Source organism: Salvelinus alpinus, chromosome 27, assembly GCF_045679555.1.
Source record: "Salvelinus alpinus chromosome 27, SLU_Salpinus.1, whole genome shotgun sequence".
Taxonomy (NCBI): Eukaryota; Metazoa; Chordata; class Actinopteri; order Salmoniformes; family Salmonidae; genus Salvelinus; species Salvelinus alpinus.
The window spans coordinates 9744569-9764277 of NC_092112.1; the positions used below are offsets into that span (position 1 = coordinate 9744569).

Genomic DNA, 19709 nt, shown 5'->3' on the forward strand with positions numbered 1-19709 from the left:
ATAGAAATCTGGGAATATTCTACATTTGTATAGATTATTTTTGTTGAATGTTTCACTCCACTGAATGAGTCCCAGGTGTACATGGCTTTCAGAGAATAAGCTACCCTTCAGAGAATAAGCTACCCATGGTGCTCTCTCAGCACCACACCCCTGAAACCTTCCCCCGCTCATTCCTTTTGTTGTCATTATAGGGTACGTCCAAAACGCCATCTTACTCCCTATATAGTGCACTACATTTGCCCGGAGCCCTATGGGGGGGACCCAAGAGCCCTATGGGGGAGGACCCCGGAGCCCTATGGGGGAGGACCCCGGAGCCCTATGGGGGGGACACCCGGAGCCCTATGGGGGGGGAAACCCGGAGCCCTATGGGGGGGGAACCCGGAGCCCTATGGGGGGGGAACCCGGAACCCTATGGGGGGGGGAACCCGGAACCCTATGGGGGGGGAACCCGGAGCCCTATGGGGGGGGAACCCGGAGCCCTATGGGGGGGGAACCCGGAGCCCTATGGGGGGGGAACCCGGAGCCCTATGGGGGGGGAACCCGGAGCCCTATGGGGTTCTGGTAAAAAAAAGTAGTGCACTCTAGAGGAAATATGATGGCATTTAAAAACACATAAATATGAATTCTAGGAGTCTGTCCTTACTACTGAATAGTGCTGGTTCCAGGTGTAAAGGTCAAAATAAGAACACTGGAAGAGATGGAGACCGGCACACTGTCCAATAAAGGACTACAATTATTCCCGTTTCTGTTTTTGGATTTATTCCTCTTTCGCCCCTCGACAGTGAGCTGGTCTCCATCTCCTCCAGTCATTTCGGACACAGCTCTAGTTTTGACGAAGTTAGTCCGAGGCGGGTGGAGATTGATCGGGTAAGCATTGGCTGCTCTCCCTGGGCGGAGTGGTGATGCCTCTCTCTCTCTACTCGATGAGCTTCTTGGCCTTGAAGAAGCGTCGCAGGTAGAAGACCTGCCAGGTGGCCAGGCCAATCAGACAGCACATAGAGAAGATACTGAAGTAGAGGACGCGTGTGTTGGTGGACTCTGGAAGAACAGAGTTAGAATTAAAGAAATATTATAGAAGTTACTTATTTTGCTTTCTTTTTTCCCAATTATATTCATTAGTATTTATTTGTAAACTGTATTGAGACTTTTGTTATACGCACTTTAAATAAATTGTGACTTGATAGATGCGTAAGTGAATGAGTGATGAACATTTTTTTTTTTGTGACAATGAGCTAAAACTAAGCATTTGTGGGCCAATACATAACTTGAGAAACGTAACAGCAAGTTCCACAAGAATCATGCATGTATTAACAAACAAAAATGGTAGGTTTGTGTTTAAATTTGAGTTGCACAATCCTTTACCAAGTTAGGATCAGGCTAGAATACATTGTGGTACTACTTTATCGGTACAGGTGCACTCTTCTTACCGTTGGTATCCCTCATCTCCTCCTCTCTCCTCTTCATGTAGGCAAAGTCGTTGACGATGGACTCTGATAGGTCCTCCAGCCGCCTTAGCTCCACCTCCAGGGGCTTCAGCTTCTCCACCTTGGCGATCTGAGTGGACGAGAGAGCCGCCAATCAAAAACAAATCTACCAACATTGCAACACCACAATCCATCCCATGTCAGTAGGTGTTTACTGGATTTCTGATCTCTAGATGTTTGATGAACAGGAACAAATATTCAAAAAAATAAAAAAAAGTTTGAGAAATGTGAGTGGTCTTCCGTAGCTCAGTTGGTAGGCTCTTACAATGCCAGGAGAGTCGGTTTGATTCCTGGGACCAACCATACCTAAATTGTATGCATGCATAACTGTAAATCACTTTGGATTAAAGTGTCTGTTAAAATGGCATATATTTGTGTTATATTATTCAATAGAAGCTTGGACTGTGCTATGACCCAGTTTGTCCAGTTGGGGGCGCTCTTGAGCTGTGCAGCAGTAGTGCCAGACCGCAGCAGAGAACAGTTTGTGCTCCTGTTCATGTTGAACTAATGACAATCTGTCTGGTATGTAGAACGCTCTGCCCTTCCTCCTGCTTTAGTTTAGCAAACGTATTGATTCCCGAGCAGAGAATCTGGTCCCATAAGCTACAACTTTAAAAAAGGGATAAGATCAGCAGATGTTGGAAACCAAATTGTTTTCCAAATCGTTTTGTTCTGAACAAACAGAACCATTATTATGTGTGTTCGGTTCCACTCTTCCGACCAGCAAAATAAAGTTCTGAATCGGGTTCGAACCACAAAAAAAGTCTATATCTTTCCTTTCTGTTCCTTTTTAAACCTCTGCTATATGTATATCTTTTTTGTTTGTTTACATTTAGCTCGCCATTAAATTAGTGCTGATAGAGAAGCTTGCTGTGGAGTGGGTAAACAATTTAATCCGTATAGGAAAGTCCTTAAGAGCAAATAGTATTTTAATCATAATGGAAGACAAACACACTGTGCTGCCAGTCAGTGTAGGGTGCGAGGTGCAACTGATATTTTTAGGGTGTGGAGAGAGGGTGGAGGAGGAGGAGGCTTGAAGCGCTGGGCATCTTGTGATGACATGTATTATCTGAATTAGGCCCACAGAATTATACCTACAGAGGAACGGCTTCTATGGAGGAGCTTTGAACGTGTTTAAATGTCAGAGTTGGTTTAACGTTGGATCAGAGCAAACGTTAGCTCGCTAACAAGCTTCAGTGTTCAGAGCGGCACCAGAATTAAAAACACGTCTTACCTTTTTGTAGTTATTAAATCCAATGTGAAACGTGATAACTAGAGTATACTTAACTAGCATGAAAAAGTCAATCCATTATTCTCCAATTAAAAATATCTCCCTAATTTCTGAATTACGCCGTCAGTATGCTACAGTAACCTAGGCTCCAGAGGGGGGGGGGCTACAGTAACCTAGGCTCCAGAGGGGGGGGGGCTACAGTAACCTAGGCTCCAGAGGGGGGGGGGCTACAGTAACCTAGGCTCCAGAGGGGGGGGGGCTACAGTAACCTAGGCTCCAGAGGGGGGGGGGGGCTACAGTAACCTAGGCTCCAGAGGGGGGGGGGGGGCTACAGTAACCTAGGCTCCAGAGGGGGGGGGGGGGGGCTACAGTAACCTAGGCTCCAGAGGGGGGGGGGCTACAGTAACCTAGGCTCCAGAGGGGAGGGGGGGGCTACAGTAACCTAGGCTCCAGAGGGGGGGGCTACAGTAACCTAGGCTCCAGAGGGGGGGGCTACAGTAACCTAGGCTCCAGAGGGGGGGGGGGGGCTACAGTAACCTAGGCTCCAGAGGGGGGGGGGGGCTACAGTAACCTAGGCTCCAGAGGGGGGGGGGGCTACAGTAACCTAGGCTCCAGAGGGGGGGGGGGCTACAGTAACCTAGGCTCCAGAGGGGGGGGGGGCCTACAGTAACCTAGGCTCCAGAGGGGGGGGGGGCTACAGTAACCTAGGCTCCAGAGGGGGGGGGGGCTACAGTAACCTAGGCTCCAGAGGGGGGGGGGGGGCTACAGTAACCTAGGCTCCAGAGGGGGGGCTACAGTAACCTAGGCTCCAGAGGGGGGGGCTACAGTAACCTAGGCTCCAGAGGGGGGGGCTACAGTAACCTAGGCTCCAGAGGGGGGGGCTACAGTAACCTAGGCTCCAGAGGGGGGGGGGGGCTACAGTAACCTAGGCTCCAGAGGGGGGGGGGGGGGCTACAGTAACCTAGGCTCCAGAGGGGGGGGGGGGCTACAGTAACCTAGCTCCAGAGGGGGGGGGGGCTACAGTAACCTAGGCTCCAGAGGGGGGGGGGGCTACAGTAACCTAGGCTCCAGAGGGGGGGGGGGGGCTACAGTAACCTAGGCTCCAGAGGGGGGGGGCTACAGTAACCTAGGCTCCAGAGGGGGGGGGCTACAGTAACCTAGGCTCCAGAGGGGGGGGCTACAGTAACCTAGGCTCCAGAGGGGGGGGCTACAGTAACCTAGGCTCCAGAGGGGGGGGCTACAGTAACCTAGGCTCCAGAGGGGGGGGCTACAGTAACCTAGGCTCCAGAGGGGGGCTACAGTAACCTAGGCTCCAGAGGGGGGGGGGGGCTACAGTAACCTAGGCTCCAGAGGGGGGGGGGCTACAGTAACCTAGGCTCCAGAGGGGGGGGCTACAGTAACCTAGGCTCCAGAGGGGGGGGGCTACAGTAACCTAGGCTCCAGAGGGGGGGGCTACAGTAACCTAGGCTCCAGAGGGGGGGGGGGGGCTACAGTAACCTAGGCTCCAGAGGGGGGGGCTACAGTAACCTAGGCTCCAGAGGGGGGGGGGCTACAGTAACCTAGGCTCCAGAGGGGGGGGGCCTACAGTAACCTAGGCTCCAGAGGGGGGGGCTACAGTAACCTAGGCTCCAGAGGGGGGGGGGGGCTACAGTAACCTAGGCTCCAGAGGGGGGGGGGGCTACAGTAACCTAGGCTCCAGAGGGGGAGGCTACAGTAACCTAGGCTCCAGAGGGGGGGGCTACAGTAACCTAGGCTCCAGAGGGGGGGGCTACAGTAACCTAGGCTCCAGAGGGGGGGGCTACAGTAACCTAGGCTCCAGAGGGGGGGGGGCTACAGTAACCTAGGCTCCAGAGGGGGGGGGGCTACAGTAACCTAGGCTCCAGAGGGGGGGGGGGGCTACAGTAACCTAGGCTCCAGAGGGGGGGGGGCTACAGTAACCTAGGCTCCAGAGGGGGGGGGGCTACAGTAACCTAGGCTCCAGAGGGGGGGGGGGCCTACAGTAACCTAGGCTCCAGAGGGGGGGGGGCTACAGTAACCTAGGCTCCAGAGGGGGGGGGGGGGGGCTACAGTAACCTAGGCTCCAGAGGGGGGGGGGGGCTACAGTAACCTAGGCTCCAGAGGGGGAGGCTACAGTAACCTAGGCTCCAGAGGGGGGGGCTACAGTAACCTAGGCTCCAGAGGGGGGGCTACAGTAACCTAGGCTCCAGAGGGGGGGCTACAGTAACCTAGGCTCCAGAGGGGGGGGGGGGGGCTACAGTAACCTAGGCTCCAGAGGGGGGGGGGGGGGGGCTACAGTAACCTAGGCTCCAGAGGGGGGGGGGGCTACAGTAACCTAGGCTCCAGAGGGGGGGGGGGCTACAGTAACCTAGGCTCTAGAGGGGGGGGGGGCTACAGTAACCTAGGCTCCAGAGGGGGGGGGGGGGGGGGCTACAGTAACCTACGCTCCAGAGGGGGGGGCTACAGTAACCTAGGCTCCAGAGGGGGGGGCTACAGTAACCTAGGCTCCAGAGGGGGGGGCTACAGTAACCTAGGCTCCAGAGGGGGGGGGGGCTACAGTAACCTAGGCTCCAGAGGGGGGGGGGGGCTACAGTAACCTAGGCTCCAGAGGGGGGGGGGGGGCTACAGTAACCTAGGCTCCAGAGGGGGGGGGGGGCTACAGTAACCTAGGCTCCAGAGGGGGGGGGGGGCCTACAGTAACCTAGGCTCCAGAGGGGGGGGGGGCTACAGTAACCTAGGCTCCAGAGGGGGGGGGGGGGCTACAGTAACCTAGGCTCCAGAGGGGGGGGGGGGCTACAGTAACCTAGGCTCCAGAGGGGGAGGCTACAGTAACCTAGGCTCCAGAGGGGGGGGCTACAGTAACCTAGGCTCCAGAGGGGGGGGCTACAGTAACCTAGGCTCCAGAGGGGGGGGCTACAGTAACCTAGGCTCCAGAGGGGGGGGGGGGGCTACAGTAACCTAGGCTCCAGAGGGGGGGGGGGTGGCTACAGTAACCTAGGCTCCAGAGGGGGGGGGGGGCTACAGTAACCTAGGCTCCAGAGGGGGGGGGGGGGGGCTATAGTAACCTAGGCTCTAGAGGGGGGGGGGCTACAGTAACCTAGGCTCCAGAGGGGGGGGGGGGGCTACAGTAACCTACGCTCCAGAGGGGGGGGGGGGGGCTACAGTAACCTAGGCTCCAGAGGGGGGGGGGGCTACAGTAACCTAGGCTCCAGAGGGGGGGGGGGGCTACAGTAACCTAGGCTCCAGGGAGGGGGGGGGGCTACAGTAACCTAGGCTCCAGAGGGGGGGGGCTACAGTAACCTACGCTCCAGAGGGGGGGGGGCTACAGTAACCTAGGCTCCAGAGGGGGGGGGGCTACAGTAACCTAGGCTCCAGAGGGGGGGGCTACAGTAACCTAGGCTCCAGAGGGGGGGGCTACAGTAACCTAGGCTCCAGAGGGGGGGGGGGGCTACAGTAACCTAGGCTCCAGAGGGGGAGGGGGGCTACAGTAACCTAGGCTCCAGAGGGGGGGGGGGGGCTACAGTAACCTACGCTCCAGAGGGGGGGGGGGCTACAGTAACCTAGGCTCCAGAGGGGGGGGGGGCTACAGTAACCTAGGCTCCAGAGGGGGGGGGGGCTACAGTAACCTAGGCTCCAGAGGGGGGGGGGGGGGGCTACAGTAACCTAGGCTCCAGAGGGGGGGCTACAGTAACCTAGGCTCCAGAGGGGGGGGCTACAGTAACCTAGGCTCCAGAGGGGGGGGGGGGGCTACAGTAACCTAGGCTCCAGAGGGGGGGGGGGCTACAGTAACCTAGGCTCCAGAGGGGGGGGGGGCTACAGTAACCTAGGCTCCAGAGGGGGGGGGGGGGCTACAGTAACCTAGGCTCCAGAGGGGGGGGGGGCTACAGTAACCTAGGCTCCAGGGGGGGGGGGGGGCTACAGTAACCTAGGCTCCAGAGGGGGGGGGGGGCTACAGTAACCTACGCTCCAGAGGGGGGGGGGCTACAGTAACCTAGGCTCCAGAGGGGGGGGCTACAGTAACCTAGGCTCCAGAGGGGGGGGGGCTACAGTAACCTAGGCTCCAGAGGGGGGGGGCTACAGTAACCTAGGCTCCAGAGGGGGGGGGGGCTACAGTAACCTAGGCTCCAGAGGGGGGGGGGGGCTACAGTAACCTAGGCTCCAGAGGGGGGGGGGGGCTACAGTAACCTAGGCTCCAGAGGGGGGGCTACAGTAACCTAGGCTCCAGAGGGGGGGCTACAGTAACCTAGGCTCCAGAGGGGAGGGCTACAGTAACCTAGGCTCCAGAGGGGGGGGCTACAGTAACCTAGGCTCCAGAGGGGGGGGGGGGGCTACAGTAACCTAGGCTCCAGAGGGGGGGGGGCTACAGTAACCTAGGCTCCAGAGGGGGGGGGTGGCTACAGTAACCTAGGCTCCAGAGGGGGGGGGTGGCTACAGTAACCTAGGCTCCAGAGGGGGGGCTACAGTAACCTAGGCTCCAGAGGGGGGGGGGCTACAGTAACCTAGGCTCCAGAGGGGGGGGGGCTACAGTAACCTAGGCTCCAGAGGGGGGGGGGGGGCTACAGTAACCTAGGCTCTAGAGGGGGGGGGGGGGGCTACAGTAACCTAGGCTCCAGAGGGGGGGGGCTACAGTAACCTAGGCTCCGGGGGGGGGGGGCTACAGTAACCTAGGCTCCAGAGGGGGGGGGGGCTACAGTAACCTAGGCTCCAGAGGGGGGGGGGGGGCTACAGTAACCTACGCTCCAGAGGGGGGGGGCTACAGTAACCTAGGCTCCAGAGGGGGGGGCTACAGTAACCTAGGCTCCAGAGGGGGGGGGGGCTACAGTAACCTAGGCTCCAGAGGGGGGGGGGGCTACAGTAACCTAGGCTCCAGAGGGGGGGGGGGGGCTACAGTAACCTAGGCTCCAGAGGGGGGGGGGGGGGGCTACAGTAACCTAGGCTCCAGAGGGGGGGGGGGGGGCTACAGTAACCTAGGCTCCAGAGGGGGGGGCTACAGTAACCTAGGCTCCAGAGGGGGGGGCTACAGTAACCTAGGCTCCAGAGGGGAGGGCTACAGTAACCTAGGCTCCAGAGGGGGGGGGGCTACAGTAACCTAGGCTCCAGAGGGGGGGGGGGCTACAGTAACCTAGGCTCCAGAGGGGGGGGGGGCTACAGTAACCTAGGCTCCAGAGGGGGGGGGTGGCTACAGTAACCTAGGCTCCAGAGGGGGGGGGTGGCTACAGTAACCTAGGCTCCAGAGGGGGGGCTACAGTAACCTAGGCTCCAGAGGGGGGGGGGGCTACAGTAACCTAGGCTCCAGAGGGGGGGGGGCTACAGTAACCTAGGCTCCAGGGGGGGGGGGGGGGCTACAGTAACCTAGGCTCTAGAGGGGGGGGGGGGCTACAGTAACCTAGGCTCCAGAGGGGGGGGCTACAGTAACCTAGGCTCCGGGGGGGGGGGGGCTACAGTAACCTAGGCTCCAGAGGGGGGGGGGCTACAGTAACCTAGGCTCTAGAGGGGGGGGGGGGCTACAGTAACCTAGGCTCCAGAGGGGGGGCTACAGTAACCTAGGCTCCAGAGGGGGGGGCTACAGTAACCTACGCTCCAGAGGGGGGGGGGGGCTACAGTAACTTAGGCTCCAGAGGGGGGGGGGGGGGGCTACAGTAACTTAGGCTCCAGAGGGGGGGGGGGGGCTACAGTAACCTAGGCTCTAGAGGGGGGGGGGGGGGCTACAGTAACCTAGGCTCCAGAGGGGGGGGGCTACAGTAACCTAGGCTCCGGGGGGGGGGGGCTACAGTAACCTAGGCTCCAGAGGGGGGGGGGCTACAGTAACCTAGGCTCTAGAGGGGGGGGGGGGGGCTACAGTAACCTAGGCTCCAGAGGGGGGGGCTACAGTAACCTACGCTCCAGAGGGGGGGGGGGGCTACAGTAACTTAGGCTCCAGAGGGGGGGGGGGGCTACAGTAACCTAGGCTCTAGAGGGGGGGGGGGGGGCTACAGTAACCTAGGCTCCAGAGGGGGGGGGCTACAGTAACCTAGGCTCCGGGGGGGGGGGGCTACAGTAACCTAGGCTCCAGAGGGGGGGGGGCTACAGTAACCTAGGCTCTAGAGGGGGGGGGGGGCTACAGTAACCTAGGCTCCAGAGGGGGGGCTACAGTAACCTAGGCTCCAGAGGGGGGGGCTACAGTAACCTACGCTCCAGAGGGGGGGGGGGGGGCTACAGTAACTTAGGCTCCAGAGGGGGGGGGGCTACAGTAACCTAGGCTCTAGAGGGGTGGGGGGGCTACAGTACACACTGAAATAACTTTGAGTGACAAAGAGTGAGGGCTTTGTATAGACGCTTTGTTGCAATTTTTGTGGTACTGGCGAAAAATAACAGTTCTGTTCCGGAACAGTATAGATCATTTTGTTTTTTTCCGGTTTTCGGTTCTGTTCCCTGAAGCGGTTCCAACCCTTGCTGATAGGGACAGGATAGAAAATCAGGAAAACATGATTTTGGCTGGGGGATAGATCTGTTTCAGAGGCCAATGTCAGGAAAACAGGAATCCCTGATTCATCAAAATCTCATCTACCAACTCAATTAAATCGGGGGGAGGTTCATAAAAAAGGGAAGTGAAATTAAAATGTCAGAGGGGGGGGGGGGGGGGTATGCAGATAGCTGTCACAGTAGCAAGACATTGCGTTGGCTAAAGACAAGAGAAATTTTAGCCAACTTTCATTTCCCACTTTCCTCGCCAATGACGTTCTATTCGAATACCACACACTCACACAATGACGTTACGTACCTCAGCATGTTGCACTGTACAGTACTCACCCACACAGGCATGTTGCACTATACAGTACTCACCCACACAGGCATGTTGCACTGTACAGTACTCACCCACACAGGCATGTTGCACTGTACAGTACTCACCCACACAGGCATGTTGCACTATACAGTCCTCACCCACACAGGCATGTTGCACTGTAAAGTACTCACCCACACAGGCATGTTGCACTGTACAGTACTCACCCACACAGGCATGTTGCACTGTACAGTACTCACCCACACAGGCATGTTGCACTGTAAAGTACTCACCCGCACAGGCATGTTGCACTGTACAGTACTCACCCGCACAGGCATGTTGCACTGTACAGTACTCACCCGCACAGGCATGTTGCACTGTACAGTACTCACCCGCACAGGCATGTTGCACTGTACAGTACTCACCCGCACAGGCATGTTGCACTGTACAGTACTCACCCACACAGGCATGTTGCACTGTACAGTACTCACCCACACAGGCATGTTGCACTATACAGTACTCACCCACATTAACACAGACACCAGTAGCTGGCCTAGTCCTCCATCCCCACTCATGAGCCTCGAGCTCAAATCAGTATTCAATTCTCAATACAACCCTAGATATGATAACACACACACACACACACAGGGTACCAGTAGCTAGTCCAGCACACAGGGTACCAGTAGCTAGTCCAGCACACAGGGTACCAGTAGCTAGTCCAGCACACAGGGTACCAGTAGCTAGTCCAACACACAGGGTACCAGTAGCTAGTCCAACACACAGGGTACCAGTAGCTAGTCCAACACACAGGGTACCAGTAGCTAGTCCAACACACAGGGTACCAGTAGCTAGTCCAACACACAGGGTACCAGTAGCTAGTCCAACACACAGGGTACCAGTAGCTAGTCCAGCACACAGGGTACCAGTAGCTAGTCCAACACACAGGGTACCAGTAGCTAGTCCAGCACACAGGGTACCAGTAGCTAGTCCAACACACAGGGTACCAGTAGCTAGTCCAACACACAGGGTACCAGTAGCTAGTCCAGCACACAGGGTACCAGTAGCTAGTCCAACACACAGGGTACCAGTAGCTAGTCCAGCACACAGGGTACCAGTAGCTAGTCCAGCACACAGGGTACCAGTAGCTAGTCCAACACACAGGGTACCAGTAGCTAGTCCAGCACACAGGGTACCAGTAGCTAGTCCAACACACAGGGTACCAGTAGCTAGTCCAACACACAGGGTACCAGTAGCTAGTCCAACACACAGGGTACCAGTAGCTAGTCCAACACACAGGGTACCAGTAGCTAGTCCAACACACAGGGTACCAGTAGCTAGTCCAACACACAGGGTACCAGTAGCTAGTCCAACACACAGGGTACCAGTAGCTAGTCCAGCACACAGGGTACCAGTAGCTAGTCCAACACACAGGGTACCAGTAGCTAGTCCAACACACAGGGTACCAGTAGCTAGTCCAACACACAGGGTACCAGTAGCAGGTCCAGCACACAGGGTACCAGTAGCTAGTCCAACACACAGGGTACCAGTAGCTAGTCCAGCACACAGGGTACCAGTAGCTAGTCCAACACACAGGGTACCAGTAGCTAGTCCAACACACAGGGTACCAGTAGCTAGTCCAACACACAGGGTACCAGTAGCTAGTCCAACACACAGGGTACCAGTAGCTAGTCCAGCACACAGGGTACCAGTAGCTAGTCCAACACACAGGGTACCAGTAGCTAGTCCAGCACACAGGGTACCAGTAGCTAGTCCAGCACACAGGGTACCAGTAGCTAGTCCAGCACACAGGGTACCAGTAGCTAGTCCAGCACACAGGGTACCAGTAGCTAGTCCAACACACAGGGTACCAGTAGCTAGTCCAACACACAGGGTACCAGTAGCTAGTCCAGCACACAGGGTACCAGTAGCTAGTCCAACACACAGGGTACCAGTAGCTAGTCCAGCACACAGGGTACCAGTAGCTAGTCCAACACACAGGGTACCAGTAGCTAGTCCAACACACAGGGTACCAGTAGCTAGTCCAGCACACAGGGTACCAGTAGCTAGTCCAACACACAGGGTACCAGTAGCTAGTCCAACACACAGGGTACCAGTAGCTAGTCCAACACACAGGGTACCAGTAGCTAGTCCAACACACAGGGTACCAGTAGCTAGTCCAACACACAGGGTACCAGTAGCTAGTCCAGCACACAGGGTACCAGTAGCTAGTCCAACACACAGGGTACCAGTAGCTAGTCCAACACACAGGGTACCAGTAGCTAGTCCAACACACAGGGTACCAGTAGCAGGTCCAGCACACAGGGTACCAGTAGCTAGTCCAACACACAGGGTACCAGTAGCTAGTCCAACACACAGGGTACCAGTAGCTAGTCCAACACACAGGGTACCAGTAGCTAGTCCAACACACAGGGTACCAGTAGCTAGTCCAGCACACAGGGTACCAGTAGTTAGTCCAGCACACAGGGTACCAGTAGTTAGTACAGCACACAGGGTACCAGTAGCTAGTCCAACACACAGGGTACCAGTAGCTAGTCCAACACACAGGGTACCAGTAGCTAGTCCAACACACAGGGTACCAGTAGCTAGTCCAACACACAGGGTACCAGTAGCTAGTCCAGCACACAGGGTACCAGTAGCTAGTCCAACACACAGGGTACCAGTAGCTAGTCCAACACACAGGGTACCAGTAGCTAGTCCAACACAAAGGGTACCAGTAGCAGGTCCAGCACACAGGGTACCAGTAGCTAGTCCAACACACAGGGTACCAGTAGCTAGTCCAACACACAGGGTACCAGTAGCTAGTCCAACACACAGGGTACCAGTAGCTAGTCCAGCACACAGGGTACCAGTAGCTAGTCCAACACACAGGGTACCAGTAGCTAGTCCAGCACACAGGGTACCAGTAGCTAGTCCAACACACAGGGTACCAGTAGCTAGTCCAACACACAGGGTACCAGTAGCTAGTCCAACACACAGGGTACCAGTAGCTAGTCCAACACACAGGGTACCAGTAGCTAGTCCAACACACAGGGTACCAGTAGCTAGTCCAACACACAGGGTACCAGTAGCTAGTCCAACACACAGGGTACCAGTAGCTAGTCCAACACACAGGGTACCAGTAGCTAGTCCAGCACACAAGGTACCAGTAGCTAGTCCAACACACAGGGTACCAGTAGCTAGTCCAACACACAGGGTACCAGTAGCTAGTCCAGCACACAGGGTACCAGTAGCTAGTCCAACACACAGGGTACCAGTAGCTAGTCCAACACACAGGGTACCAGTAGCTAGTCCAGCACACAGGGTACCAGTAGCTAGTCCAGCACACAGGGTACCAGTAGCTAGTCCAACACACAGGGTACCAGTAGCTAGTCCAGCACACAGGGTACCAGTAGCTAGTCCAACACACAGGGTACCAGTAGCTAGTCTAACACACAGGGTACCAGTAGCTAGTCCAACACACAGGGTACCAGTAGCTAGTCCAGCACACACATTGTGTGATACCCAAATTACACTCCCTCTGCTGTTTCCTGAAGTCCACGATCACAGTATAGGGAATACAGCGACCGCATAGGGAATACAGTATAGGGAATACAGTGATCGCATAGGGAATACAGTATAGGGAATACAGTGATCGCATAGGGAATACAGTATAGGGAATACAGCGATCGTACAGGGAATACAGTACAGGGAATACAGTGTTCGCATAGGGAATACAGTATAGGGAATACAGTGATCGCATAGGGAATACAGTATAGGGAATACAGTGATCGCATAGGGAATACAGTATAGGGAATACAGTGATCGCATAGGGAATACAGTATAGGGAATACAGTGATCGCATAGGGAATACAGTATAGGGAATACAGTGATCGTATAGGGAATATAGTACAGGGAATACAGGGATCGTATAGGGAATACAGTGATCGTATAGGGAATACGGTGATCGCATAGGGAATACAGTATAGGGAATACAGTGATCGTACAGGGAATACAGTATAGGGAATACAGTGATCGTACAGGGAATACAGTATAGGGAATACAGTGATCGTACAGGGAATACAGTATAGGGAATACAGCGATCGTATAGGGAATACAGCGATCGTATAGGGAATACAGCGATCGTATAGGGAATACAGCGATCGTATAGGGAATACAGCGATCGTATAGGGAATACAGCGATCGTATAGGGAATACAGCGATCGTATAGGGAATACAGCGATCGTATAGGGAATACAGCGATCGTGAACTCCAGGAAACAGCAGAGGGAATACAGCGATCGTATAGGGAATACAGCGATCGTATAGGGAATACAGCGATCGTATAGGGAATACAGCGATCGTATAGGGAATACAGCGATCGTGAACTCCAGGAAACAGCAGAGGGAATACAGTGATCGTATAGGGAATACAGCGATCGTGAGCTCCAGGAAACAGCAGAGGGAATACAGTGATCGTATAGGGAATACAGCGATCGTGAGCTCCAGGAAACAGCAGAGGGAATACAGTGATCGTATAGGGAATACATTGATCGTGAACTCCAGGAAACAGCAGAGGGAATACAGCGATCGTATAGGGAATACAGCGATCGTGAACTCCAGGAAACAGCAGAGGGAATACAGTGATCGTGAACTCCAGGAAACAGCAGAGGGAATACAGTGATCGTATAGGGAATACAGCGATCGTGAACTCCAGGAAACAGCAGAGGGAATACAGCGATCGTGAACTCCAGGAAACAGCAGAGGGAATACAGTGATCGTATAGGGAATACAGTGATCGTGAACTCCAGCGATCGTATAGGGAATACAGCGATCGTGAACTCCAGGAAACAGCAGAGGGAATACAGTGATCGTATAGGGAATACAGTGATCGTGAACTCCAGGAAACAGCAGAGGGAATACAGTGATCGTATAGGGAATACAGCGATCGTGAACTCCAGGAAACAGCAGAGGGAATACAGCGATCGTATAGGGAATACAGCGATCGTGAACTCCAGGAAACAGCAGAGGGAATACAGCGATCGTATAGGGAATACAGTGATCGTGAACTCCAGGAAACAGCAGAGGGAATACAGCGATCGTATAGGGAATACAGTGATCGTGAACTCCAGGAAACAGCAGAGGGAATACAGTGATCGTGAACTCCAGGAAACAGCAGAGGGAATACAGTGATCGTGAACTCCAGGAAACAGCAGAGGGAGCGCCCCTCCAAACATTTTGGTCAAATGAAAGGCTTCGTCTCTACTCACCTCCTCGTAGTTCTTGGCCTCCACTCCGTGCTTCATGTCCAGATTAACCAGCTGGTCTGGGACTCTCCCAGTTCCTGGGTGACAGAACATACACCTCATTCAGTACATTTCCATGCAGGGCTTTAACTCAGCTCATTCAATAACACACAGCCAGCAATAACACACAGCCAGCAATAACACACAGCCAGCAATAACACACAGCCAGCAATAACACACAGCCAGCAATAACACACAGCCAGCAATAACACACAGCAAGCAAAACAACTAGTTCCTAGTTCCTCAACGACTCAGCTAGGAAAGCTCAAAAATAAGCAACGTATAGTTAAAGACTCTTCTTTGAAACATAAAAGTGCATTAAAATGACTTAGGAACCGTGTACACTGGAGAGGTGTGAGGCAACCAGTTAGTCTTCTCACTCAAACCGTGTCATTTTTTTTGTCTTGTGTTGCACTTACTCCACATTTCCCAGGAATATTATTTAGTTACTGAATGTATTCAGAGTATTTTCAGATTTTATCAACAAATGGAGTGAAAATGACAGTAAATGTAAATATCACATAAAAAGGTGAACTGACAAGACATTTTGGTTAATCATTTTCCCATAATATCCTAAATGTTCCCTTTTCAATTACTACCATGGTTTATGTATTTTCAGATTTCTTCCGTAAGAAACATTTAAATTCCCCAGAGTGTAAAGGGTTAAGAGTTGAAACTGCAGTGTTCCTTGGGGGGGGGGGTCTCAGAACCCAGAACCAAATGTAGCAATGTGCTGGCTAGCCTATAGATGTGGTAGAGAGGTCAATGGAACACAGACCGTAGGAGGAGACAGAAGGACCCCGGATTGGCGCACATTCAACAAATATGATCAAACAAAATGTATATTTATCAAATCTGTCATGATTTATGTATTGTAAAAGGCCCCCCAATGTGGTTACTAAAGTCCGATTTGGATATAATTGGCTGTTTTCTCTGCATAACATTTACAACTAGTACCTTTTTTTTAGGTTTAGAAGAAGTGACTGCTAAATGCTAACTCCCATTCGTATAAGCTGGTTAGCATAGCTAGCATTCAGAAATCGATGGTGGAGGTCAGTCGTTACTGTAATACAGTTGATTGGTAACGATGACATGAGCATGTATGGGGGGAGGGGGGGGGGGGGGGGTTGACATCTATACAAGCATTATACTCTTGATTTTTTATCTCAACATAGTGTGGAATACACATATAAACAACAGCCTAAATGTAGGCTAATTTTGCAGGGGGGCAATGAGGAGATTCGGGATCTTTCCCCACACGCGTTTCCATGGCATTTCCATTGTTTGGGTCAAGTTCCATTGACTTCTTAACCGCATCTAAGGCCTGAAATCTAGAACCTGTTTTGCTAACATTTCCCCTCATGTACAGTGCATTCAGAAAGTATTCAGACCCCTTTGACTTTTTCCACATTTTGTTACGTTACAGCCTTATTCTAAAATGTATTAAATTGTTTTTTCCCCCCCCTCATCAATCTACACACAATACCCTATAAATGATGAAGCAAAAACAGGTTAAATATCACATATACATAATTATTCAGACCCTTTACTCAGTACTTTGTTGAAGCGCCTTTGGCAGCGATTACAGCCTCGAGTCTTCTTGGGTATGACGCTACTACCTTGGCAGACCTGTATTTGGAGAGTTTCTCCCACTCTTCTCTGCAGATCCTCTCAAGCTCTGTCAGCTGCACAGCTATTTTCAGGTCTCTCCAGACATGTTCAATCGGGTTCAAGTCCGGGCTCTGGCTGGGCCACTCAACGACATTCAGAGACTTGTCCCGAAGCCACTCCTGCGTTGTCTTGGCTGTGTGCTTAGGGTCGTTGATCTGTTGGAAGGTGAACCTTCACCCCAGTCTGAGGTCCTAAGCACAATGGAGCAGGTTTTCATCAAGGGTCTCACTGTACTTTGCTTTGTTCATATTTCCCTCGATCCTGACTAGTCTCCCAGTCCCTGCCGCTGAAAAACATCCCCACAGCATGATGCTTCCACCACCATGCTTCAATGTAGGGATGGTGCCAGGTTTCCTCCAAATGTGACACATGGCATTCAGGCCAAAGAGTTCAATCTTAGTTTTATCAGACCAGAGAATCTTGTTTCTCATGGTCTGAGGGTCTTTAGCTGCCTTTTGACTAACTCGAAGCAGGCTGTCATGTGCCTTTTACTGAGGAGTGGCTTCTGTCTGGCCACTCGACCATAAAGGCCTGATTGGTGGAGTGCTGCAGAGATGGTTGTCCTTCTGGAAGGTTCTCCCATCTCCACAGAGGAACTCTAGAGCTCTGTCAGAGGGACCATCGGGTTCTTGGTCACCTCCCTGACCAAGGCCCCTCTCCCCCGATTGCTCAGTTTGGCCATGCGGCCAGCTCTAAGAAGAGTCTTGGTGGTTCCAAACTTCTTCCATTTAAGAATGATGGAGGCCACTGTGTTCTTGGGGTCCTTCAATGCTGCAGAAATGTTTTGGTACCCTTCCCCAGATCTGTGCCTCGACACAATCCTGTCTCGGAGCTCTACGGACAATTCCTTCCACCTCATGGCTTGTTTCTTTGCTGTGACATACACTGTCAACTGTGGGACCTTGTATAGACAGGTGTGTGCCTTTCCAAATCATGTCCAATCAATTGAATTTACCACAGGTGGACTCCAATCAAGTTGTAGAAACATCTCAAGGATGATCAATGGAAACAGGATGCACCTGAGCTCAATTTCGAGTCTCATAGCAAAGGGTCTGAATACCTATGTAAATAAGCTATTTATTTTTTGTATATATTTGCAAAAAAATTATTAAAAATAACTGTTTTCGCTTTGTCATTATGGGATATTGATAAGAAAAAAAATATTTTATCCATTTTAGAATAATTTTGAAACAGTCAAGGGGTCTGAATACTTTCCCGAATGCACTGTACTTCATGTAATGGTTAGCATTACAAAGAGTGGCAAGGAGTGGAATGATAACTCAGACTGGTATTCAGGCTAGCAACTCATTTGTTAACAATCTGTCACAAGACACTACTTGTGGATGGCGTAATGCAGTTAGACTATCAATTACATTGAGCAGAGCCTGCTCTTTGCAAACATCTATGTTAATTAAGGAGTACCATCACTTTCCGTACCACAGAAGAACAACTATACACATTATGTATGTCCCAAATGCCACCCCATTCCCCATTTAGGACACTACTTTTCTCAAAGGCCTCTGGTCAAAAGTAGTGCACTTAAATAGGGAGCCATTTTGGGACGTAGATTGACTTACCCATTGGGGACTTGCTCTCAAAGCACACTTCAAACATGTCATAATCTTCTGTTGTGAAGGCAAACTTCCCTTTCGTTGCATCTTCCTTCGAGTAGAGGATGTGTCCTGATGAGTCTGTGATCTAAAAACAGGTGACAATAACAAAATTACGTAAAAAGGTAGAGATACATCACGTTATGACAGCTGCTGCATCATGGCAGTCGCTATGGGCAATGTTGTGTTTACTTAATTACGTGTAATGTAAACTCACACACAAAACCTGCTAACTTTGTCAATAGGCAAATGATAGACATATTCTAATCCTGCGTTCCCTTTGCTGACATCCACATGATAAATCTACAGCATGCTAACATAGCTAGCCTAGCTAGTAGGTTACACGTATCACAGAGTGGATGGGGGAGCTAAGACTGACGTGTAACATCCTGAATGAATGTTCACCAACTCAACTGAAACTAAACATTAAATTGGGTTAGCAACACAATAACAGTTAGTTCTGATCTGCAATTTTCAATTCCTTTACACATGTAATACTTCATGAACTTGGTTTGAGAAATGTACAATTCTGCTATTTATGTCAAAACCATTTCACAGGGCAAAAACCAGGAAGGATCTGTCACAGGCCCAACCAGGCTAAAGTTAGCTAGCTAACCATAGTTAGCTACAAACTAACAGCAGCTGTGAACAAGACATTGAGCTAACTAGCCGTTATTGGTAGCAAATGCACATAGATAACTCGCTGCGTTATCATATCCACGTTTTGCATTTCGTTGTGATAACGTTACTTCTCATCGGGAAATGATATGACCAAACTACGTTTGGGCCTTCACTGCTAACAGTTAGCAGCTAACTAGCTTAGCCGAGCAACGTCGGTATTGCCAACATCATCAAACTCACCTTCAGGTTGGTTTTGGTGTTGGACTCGTCGTTGATGTCATACTCCCCCGTGACGAGCACGTCTTTGTGGATCTCTTCCCGAAGACATTTCCTTGAATTTACAGGTAGAAAGAAAGAAATCGAAAATACCGATTCAATGAGAACAGGTAAAAGCAGTAGGGCAGCGAACCGAGCCATGGCTACAAGCCGAATAAAACACGAGCAACAGCTAGGTAACTGAAACTCCGCTAAAGAGCTCAAATTCTCCACAGCGCCGCAGCTGTCAAGGAGGGCTGTTGACAGTTTGGTCTGATAGATGGATAAATAGATAGATAAGAGTCCATAATAAAGCGCCTGTAAAATCATATCTATCTATTATAATTTGGGGGTGGGGGTGCTTATATTTGTCAAGTGTTTTGGCATATCCAAACTCTCCTTGAAACACCTGCAGTGGAGTGGGATCACAGCCCAGGTCACCATTGTACAGCAATTATGTTTAGTGCTTTGGTTTAGTGCCTTGCTCAAGGTCACAGTCGGCTCCGGTATTCAAACTAGCAACCTTTCGAATATTGGCCCAATGCTCTAACCTCGAGGCTACCTGCCACCCTTTATCTAGATATACCTGTATTGGCCTCATTTGAAAATGTATTTTATCACTCTTCTGACAGTAGCTACGTGGTCCTACCAGTTAACTGAAGAATGTTTGGTGAAAAGTAGCATTTCATTTGATTACATAATGAACTAACAAACCAGAGAGTACAGGAAGTGGTTAATCCTCAACAGCATTACACAACAGGCCGTATCACATTCACAGT

The 19709-nt window shown here is 52.1% G+C and overlaps 1 protein-coding gene across 1 annotated transcript; it reads right to left on the reverse strand.

The window, feature by feature from the left end:
• Positions 1-736: 736 nt before the first annotated feature.
• On the reverse strand, positions 737-19121 carry LOC139555944 (transmembrane emp24 domain-containing protein 10-like). Its single transcript, XM_071369349.1, has 5 exons — positions 18916-19121; positions 18022-18142; positions 14738-14811; positions 1428-1554; positions 737-1038 (listed from the first exon to the last, which is right to left on the reverse strand). The coding sequence occupies exons 1-5, from the start codon at positions 19090-19092 to the stop codon at positions 917-919; spliced, it is 621 nt and encodes a 206-aa protein (XP_071225450.1). The 5' UTR covers positions 19093-19121; the 3' UTR covers positions 737-916.
• Positions 19122-19709: the final 588 nt, after the last annotated feature.